At 31.5% G+C, this 8,171-nt stretch overlaps 1 protein-coding gene across 1 annotated transcript; it reads right to left on the bottom strand.

Annotated features, from left to right (window-relative positions):
- Positions 1–4,604: 4,604 nt before the first annotated feature.
- LOC108576780 (ATP-dependent RNA helicase DDX51) lies at positions 4,605–7,560 on the bottom strand. The gene is made up of 7 exons (XM_017939840.1): positions 7,436–7,560; positions 6,510–7,249; positions 6,157–6,369; positions 5,862–6,072; positions 5,306–5,740; positions 4,872–5,223; positions 4,605–4,676 (listed from the first exon to the last, which is right to left on the bottom strand). The coding sequence occupies exons 1-7, from the start codon at positions 7,456–7,458 to the stop codon at positions 4,605–4,607; spliced, it is 2,046 nt and encodes a 681-aa protein (XP_017795329.1). The 5' UTR covers positions 7,459–7,560.
- Between the last annotated feature and the right edge of the window lie 611 nt (positions 7,561–8,171).

The following is an 8,171-nucleotide window of genomic DNA, read 5'->3' as shown; positions in this document are numbered from 1 at the left end:
TGTTAATTATGTGTTTATAAATCATTTCAAACTAAAGCAGCACCATGCCCACCCTTAATTAAACCGTCTCAGTAGTTTACCGTAATTAATAATCTATTTTCGGAATTTATACGAGAATTTTTGAATTTTAGTAAATACTAGAGTCAGTGCATCGCGTATTGAAATAATAGCTTCATCCCTAGTTCGTTTATTATTGAATATTTTTACGCGTTTAACTTATGCTTCTCCCCAATTCTCGTCGCGTATTTTATTCAAATTTTCTTATATTCTAGAATCGAAAAAGATACGAATTCGCGTTTTTTCTTTTGATTCTTTCAATTTTTCAATTGCATTACGCATTATTGCAATAATTTCTATCGTTACATTTAATTCTAATTGTTTAGCAGCTTTTCTGCTGCTATCGACCCTACATTTTACTGACACTTGTGGAATCGACCCTACATTTTTTTTTTACGTAGAGTTAGGCCGACTCTATGTGATAAACAATTGGCAACCTAACGGTGGCTCGCTAAAGCGATATATTATGAAATTAAATTAATCACTCAATAAGTTTTAACGTTAGATTGTTTCCTCGATATGGCCATGGTGGTCATCAGTGAGTGGAGTGCCTCAAATGTTTAGAATAATTAAAATAAAATAAATGTTGTCAACTAAAAATTTTGAACGTCATAGCTAGCTAGACATTATTTTCAATTGAAAAAAAAAATTATAAAGCATAATACTATAATCCTATGCTTAAAATGTATTTTCTTGTGGCCGCCTGACAGCAATATTGTTATTTGTAACATCTGTCCCAGCAATCCATTTTCAGACATCCTTAGACAATTTATAACTTAAAAAAGACCCAAATTTCTCTCTTCATCACCTCACAAACCATACCCATAACAAAATAGCTATACCAATCAGGAAAACACACATCCACCTCCGCATACACTCTTACACTAATTGCGAAATAGCAATAGTTAATAAAAGACTGTTTTTCCAGCGTCAAAACAGATACACGCCAACTTTCGAACAGTCAACACCATTACATTCTCGCGCAGTGATACATTAACAAAATACACAAAATATTAAAATAGTTAACTCTCTCGAGCATTATTTCTCAACGCTTCCCGTGCACTACTTAAGTCCCGTATCCCGAGTAAATTCCTCGAGTGGTTTGACTCAAAATGAGGGACGATATCGGTTTCGCGACGACCATATTGCAATCCGTGGCAGGGGCATTTGATTCCCTAACAGCTACGAGACGACGAACATTTTAAATTAATGTTTCTGCCCCCTAACATCACTTCCATTGTATAAAAAAATGTACAGATTTGTCAAGAGTAATATTAACAGCAAATCACTGTTAATGGTTACGTCCATTTTATTGAATTTGTCGGCGGCGTCGAAAAATTTTCGCAAGTGAATGTGTATCTCGTCGTCTTCAATCATTTTTTCAATCATCAATTGACATAAATCGATTGTAGTTTTTTCCATAAAGCACGCGAGGCAGCACAATCTTTAACCTGCTTGAGCTCCGAGAGTCGAATCGCTAACATATATATCACAGAAGACGTACAGAGTATACTTCATATCTTATGGGACTTTGTGTCCGCGGCGCTGGGGCCGAAAAGACCCTTACCACTTTCGTGTCGCTCCCTACGTTACCGATTCAGCATAGAATAAAGTTACAACATTAGTAGTGCTTGGAATTAGAATTAAACGTAACTATAAAATTACAAATAAGAAAGTAACGTAATTGTTTATTAGTAGATGATTCATCACATGCGCGTGTTCTACTGCTGTCAAAAGATCGTGAACAGTTCTACCCACGCAATCCAATATATGTACGTATTTTTATATGTAGATTTAACAAAAGAGGATTTTTTACATCTGTCAACTTTACCATCTTTGATGGTTGAATCGTATATAATTCCTAAACTCATGGCTTTATATCGTGGAGAGCATAACAAGTCCTTTGATTTTTTACACGGTCGGTATTTCAGAACGTTAGACACAAAAATACATTAGGTATTAGGTTTATCCTGCACGTCGTCTGTGGTACAATGTAAAGGTGCGACTATCGGTACAGTTATCGATAAATGTCGATAATATCGAAATGTTATCGATATTTCCATATATCGATAATGTCGTTAGAATATTGTTAAGATGAATAGAAACGACAGAGGTATGCATTAATTGTAATATAAACATTCCAAATCTATTTATTTTTACTTAAACTTATTGCAGACAAAATATTAGGGTATTTTGGCTGTAATCTTGTTCTTATGTCTGAAAAAATTTGTATATTTACATGTACATTATAAATTATATATTATAAATATAAATATAACACATGTTTAATTCGTATTTTATTGATGCAAAATTGTATTCAATATTTGATTTTATCTTTTTGTATTTTCTTATCAAAATTTGCCAATACACACTCATTTATACTTATATGTGCATCCAATGTTAAAATACTGTTACTGTTGCTCGGCTGTATGTTGAAATTATTTTATTTAATATTGTACTTGTGTATTAAATTACTTTTTACTATTTTAACATACGTATTTCAAAACAAGACAAATTCTTTCAGAGAAAAATAAGATTACAACCACAGTATTGTGCGTTGCTAGAAAAAAGTCCAACGGAAGGAATACGAATCTGATTGGCCAGAGTGGAAATCTCACACGCATTTTTAGCTCTAGTGTACTATTTGTCGAACCAGACACATACTAATTCGATCGTGTGACCCCTCTTGCCCCCTTTGCCGCCCCGCAAGCGTCTTTCTAACACTAATATGTTGTCTGTGATATATTCCAATAAAAATAAATAAATTTTAAACGACTTTGTTACAATTAATGCGTGGCATTCTACGTCAGTCGTTTCTACTCGCCTTAACGATATCTTCACAATATTGTTGATATATCGTTAAATATATGTAAATAAGATAATTTATCGATAATCCGTAGTCGTACAGTATAATGTCCGCCATTACCTCGCTATCGCGTACGGCGTTTTCTTCTATCGCTGCAGGCTTTACTTTCATTCTGACTACTTAACTCCCACGTGTGGTTCTTGACTAGTAGAGTCCTCATATGTATTTTCCACGTGTCGAAAATATTTTTCAACGGCATTCTGATTCGCACCATGCTCGAAGCATCGCAGAGATCCTTCGATTTACCTAACATTAAATTATACTCGACATCATGTTTTTGCACGTCGTTTCTTTTGACGTGTGTTTCCGTTGCACTCTTAATCACAGTGCAATCGTCTCGGGCCCATAACTTGTTAAAGTTGAGACACCGAAGACATAACGAATAACGGCACAATATCAAACCAAATGAGATTACCATATGTTCGCATTAAAACTGTACGGAGGAAACATAAAGACTGAACTAAACTGCACGTAGAAAGAAACATTTTGAAAAAGTGACGGTCAGGTGGCGCCACTTAACAGTTTGTGGCGACCTCTACTTCCGTTCAACCGTCCTACGAAAAAGTTCGTTTCGAAAAGTTCGAAAATAGGAATATTCAGCGTCTCGAGGAAAAGCGTTTTTCTGCCTTGAGCTACCATGCCATTAATTACTGTTTCCATTTTCTTCATATTGCTAAATTTATCTTAAATAATTTTGTATATACATATATACGTTAATTTAGTGTAGCTTAGTTTTAGCATTGTGTTAATTTCTAAACATGGACACGATTTTCAATGTACATCAAATATTTTATATTAACGTATAGTAATAATAATGACTACCAAAATAGGGGATTTTCTTACTACTCTGACAACTACGCCACAGGTTCAGTGTGAGGTCTCGCACGCAGAAGCATTCCCAATATATTTTGAAGTACTTTGTAAATATAAAAAATTATAATTATTTCGTGACCCAACTAGTATCTTGAATTTTATATAAAAATAAAGAAATACAAAAATAAATTTCAGTTGCTTCCACAAATTGACGGAAAAGGATTTCGAATGAAAAGGCACTAGATTCATCACTTGGATTTGTCATTCCGCACAAATTTTGTTTTCTTTGCAAAACTGAATTTTTACGCACGAGCACAAAGAATTCTTAATTCACGTGGTACCTAGATTAATATATTCCACGTCAGAAGTAAAAAATATTGTATGTATGCTTTCTTTCTCGATGAAGGTTTTGGGGTAAGTGCTGTGCTATTTTTCAATTCTCTTAAGGCGGGATTTTCTATATGCGTATACGTTCGCCGCTGGACATTTTTATTCCACGGATCGCACTGCGTTTACGTGTAGACTGCTTCTAGAGCAGGCGATAGTCAGACGTACACGTTTAACGCAGACACAACAGTTGAAAATCGCTCCCGTCTGACGCATATAGGAAATCCCGCCTTTACTAAAAAGCACCCCTGTACGCACTTCGCGGCAATCGGCAATAGTTACTATTTTTTTATTAAAAATTATACGATATGCTTAATAGTTTTAAATATTCTATAGGTAAAATTAAATGAAATGATTGAATTCACTTTATACGCTTGTGTTATTAAAATTATTATCATATCCTATATGTAATAAATAGCATATGTAAGCGTGAAGCGATTGGTTACAATTTTAATAGTTAATAATAGTAGTAGTAACATATCTATGTATCATAAATCAATAAACAATGACCCTTGATGATAACTATCATATAATTGAAAAATGCTGTCACTATCTATAAAACAAAAACCATGAACTACAGACAATAAAATATTACTATCGATGTTATGTTGTAAGTTTTCTTTATCTTCTCCTATTGTTTTGTATTGAATTAATAATTCACCAATTATGAACAGGTAGTTTTAAATAATGTATATTTGTACTTATAATTATTCATACATAAAAATAACACTTCTTATTTTATAATTACTGGCTGAATTCGTTTAGTAGCTTTTACACGCGATAAATTATATTGTTTCTCCTCTTCCAGATCATGCTTTAATTTTTCGACATGGCTTAAATAATTAATTTCATTTACAATGTCAATCAATTCTAATTTTTCAATATCTGGTATTGCTTTATGAGCATTATTCAACATATGTTTAAAGGTTCCAACTTGTTTGGACGTTAAAATAGATATTGCTGTGCCAGATTTACCCGCACGTCCTGTTCTTCCTGCTCTGTGAATATAGGCTTTGATATATTTAGGAAGATCATAAGATATAACTACTTGTATATCTAAAATATCTATTCCTCTTGCTAATGCATCTGAACTTATGAGTCTGAAAATGTAATAAAAGTGTAAGAGGAATTATGAAACTTTGTTGAAAGTTACTTTTTAATGCAACAATAAATAAAACATACATTTGTATTTCTCCAGCAGAAAATTTTGTAAGCACATCTTCTCGTTCTTTCGACGTTAGTTGTGCTGAAAGCTCTCCAATTATTACATTCTTTTCAGATAAAAGTGACCGAAGTAGGATAGCTAATCGATGAACAGTCTCTCCAGAATTTGTAAACACTAATGTTTTAAAAATCTTGATATTTCTAGTTAATAGCTGGTATAAAGCCAATGGTTTATACTCTGTTGCACATTCTACTGCCTGTTCTGTTAATTCTGCAGGGCTTGTATAGCGGCCTAAAAAATCACCTACTGCCCCATCTAAATTTACATCATCATCTTTGCCAGATACCAAAACAGATGTAAATAATATGGGTTGAAAAAGTCCAAGATGGTTCAATTTTTCAGGATCTTGTGATAAAGTTGCACTAAATAACAATTTCTGTGCTGGAATTTTGCTATGTAAAATTTAAGAAACAGTCATAAATTTGATATGATATATAGTATGTAACTGCAGTACATACTTCTTATATAAAGACCTAATGACATCACTTTAAACAGTAATAAATGAAAACTAACCTGCAACGTAGATTGTGAAGTGTTAATCGCGGAGCACGATAATGAGGCTCAGGAAGATATTCTAACCAGTCTGCAGCTCTATCTGCTTCGTCAATAACAAGAAATCTAAGATCATCCAAAGAAAATCCTGGTGTTTTTAATAGATGATCTATTAATCGTCCTGGTGTAGCTACAACTATATCCACTAAAGATACATAGTCCCCTTTTACACCTTAAAAACAGAAATTATGGAAAACATTTTGCATTGTATAAAAAATATAAGTAGAACATTTTTTTTAACTATATAAGCACATACTTTTTTTCAAAATGCTACTTTGTTCTTGATGAAATGAAGATGCACCAGAAAGCAAACCAACTTTAAGATTTGTATGTGATGTATAAGTACCCATCACTTTGTAAACTTGAGTGGCTAATTCTTGTACTGGTACAACAACTAAACAACGTATTTTTGGAATCATTCGAGAATGTAATATTTGAACAATTGGTAAAACATATGCCAAAGTTTTACCTAGAAATGAAATAAAATTACAAATGTACTAATAACCTTAGAAGAATATTAACTCTTATTGTGCTATATTTAAAGACTGTTAATTTAAAGAATTTAAATGTAAAAATCTTGTCATTCTATCAATGTTTTATAATGCATACCACTGCCTGTAGGAGCAGACACACATGTATCCCTTAACCACCATCCTTGTTGTCTATCTTTATTACACTTTAATAACCAAGAGATCATACTACCTTGAACAGGAAAAAATTTATTGATACCATTATTTCTTAAAACCTGAATAAGTTTATTATCTAAAATTAAATTCAATTCTTCGAAGCTTGGACCACTATTTAAATCAAACGATATAATTTCTGGATTAGCCAACCATTCTGGTAATACTCTCTTAACTTCATGCCTTCCTTTCTTACTTTTACTACCCAAAACTGTAAAATCTGTTTGTTGTTCTATTATCTTCTCCTGTACTGTATTTGAACCTACTGAATTATTATTAGATACTTGATTCCCTTGATCAACTGTATTTTCACTTTGTAGCTCTTCTCCTTTAATTTCAGTAGTTTCATTTTTTATAGTATTTTCTTCATTGCTAATAATTCCTTTTTTCTTCCTTCTTTTCTTTCTGTGTAACTTTGGTTGATCTGCAATTTCTATTTCTTCTTTTACTTCATTATTATTTTGTATAGCATTTTCACTAATACTACTATTTTCTATTAAATGTTCATTTTCTTCTCTCTTTCTCTTTTTCTTGTTACATTCTGATTCCTGTAAATCTTCAATATAATCTTTAGCACTTTTCCGACGTTTACGTTCCTCTATTCTTTTTAATAATTCGGATAAATGTTCTTTTTCATTTCCAGCTTCCTCTTTTTCATTCTCATATCTGTTAAAATATAATAGTAAAATTATTCTTTAATAGCTATATTTATACAATAACAGCATCGAATTATTTATAAGGAAAAATCAATGTGAATAAAATTATGGAAATAATATGTTACAACATTTATTTGTATAGTCTAATTAGTTAAATTAGTAAGTAAAATTACAATGTATTTTTCATTAAACTTACCTATTTATTACAAATAAATTCATTTGGATGACAGTGTTATCCACGTGTTACCCACGTCTTATAGGTTATGTTTGTATGTATGTATGTAGGTCTTTAAAAAGCAAGTCAATTTACATGAGTTGTAATCTTATATACTCTTTGAAATCTTAATTTTGTAAAAATTTATTTCAGTTGTTTCTAAACATAACCGTAGTACTTCAATATTGCATTTATTTGTGTATTTATATATATGTAAATACATTAATAAGTAAATTTATGTACTATTATGCACTTAAAATCGTACACCGTTACATTTATTAGATTTTTGTTTGAAAAATATTGTTATCGTGTGTTTAATACGAAGGAAATTTAGATACCATAATATCTCTTTATTCAATATTTAATGACTGCAAATTAAAAGCTTTATTACATACATAAATTAAACAAATACGAAAATTATGTACAGAAATCGCTAGTCACTAAAAATCGTACACAGTAGAACTTTTATAATTTGGAAAATAACCGATTTTCTAATGTTTAACAATTGGTCAAACAACCCTTTGCTTTCGTCGTTATTCAAATGTTTTTTAGAATCATTCAATCGCAGTTTAGTGTGAATCAAGTAAAAATAATACCAAAATAAGGCAAACAACTATTGCAGAACGTAATTTGATTATTTACAACTATGAAAATGGAGAAAAGTTAAAGTGTGATTTTTTAATAATAACAAACTCAAATAAATTTGAAACACTATTTA

Source organism: Habropoda laboriosa, unplaced genomic scaffold, assembly GCF_001263275.1.
Source record: "Habropoda laboriosa isolate 0110345459 unplaced genomic scaffold, ASM126327v1 scaffold409, whole genome shotgun sequence".
Taxonomy (NCBI): domain Eukaryota; kingdom Metazoa; phylum Arthropoda; class Insecta; order Hymenoptera; family Apidae; genus Habropoda; species Habropoda laboriosa.
This window is presented reverse-complemented; position numbering and strand designations above follow the sequence as displayed.

Bases quoted from the DNA above. Each gene is read 5' to 3' on its own strand.
- LOC108576780 (XM_017939840.1), bottom strand. From the start codon at position 7,458: ATGAATTTATTTGTAATAAATAG. The intron at 7,250-7,435 runs GTAAGTTTAATG...ATATTTTAACAG, and splicing joins AATTTATTTGTAATAAATAG to ATATGAGAATGAAAAAGAGG. The intron at 5,741-5,861 runs GTTAGTTTTCAT...AATTTTACATAG, and splicing joins CTTCACAATCTACGTTGCAG to CAAAATTCCAGCACAGAAAT.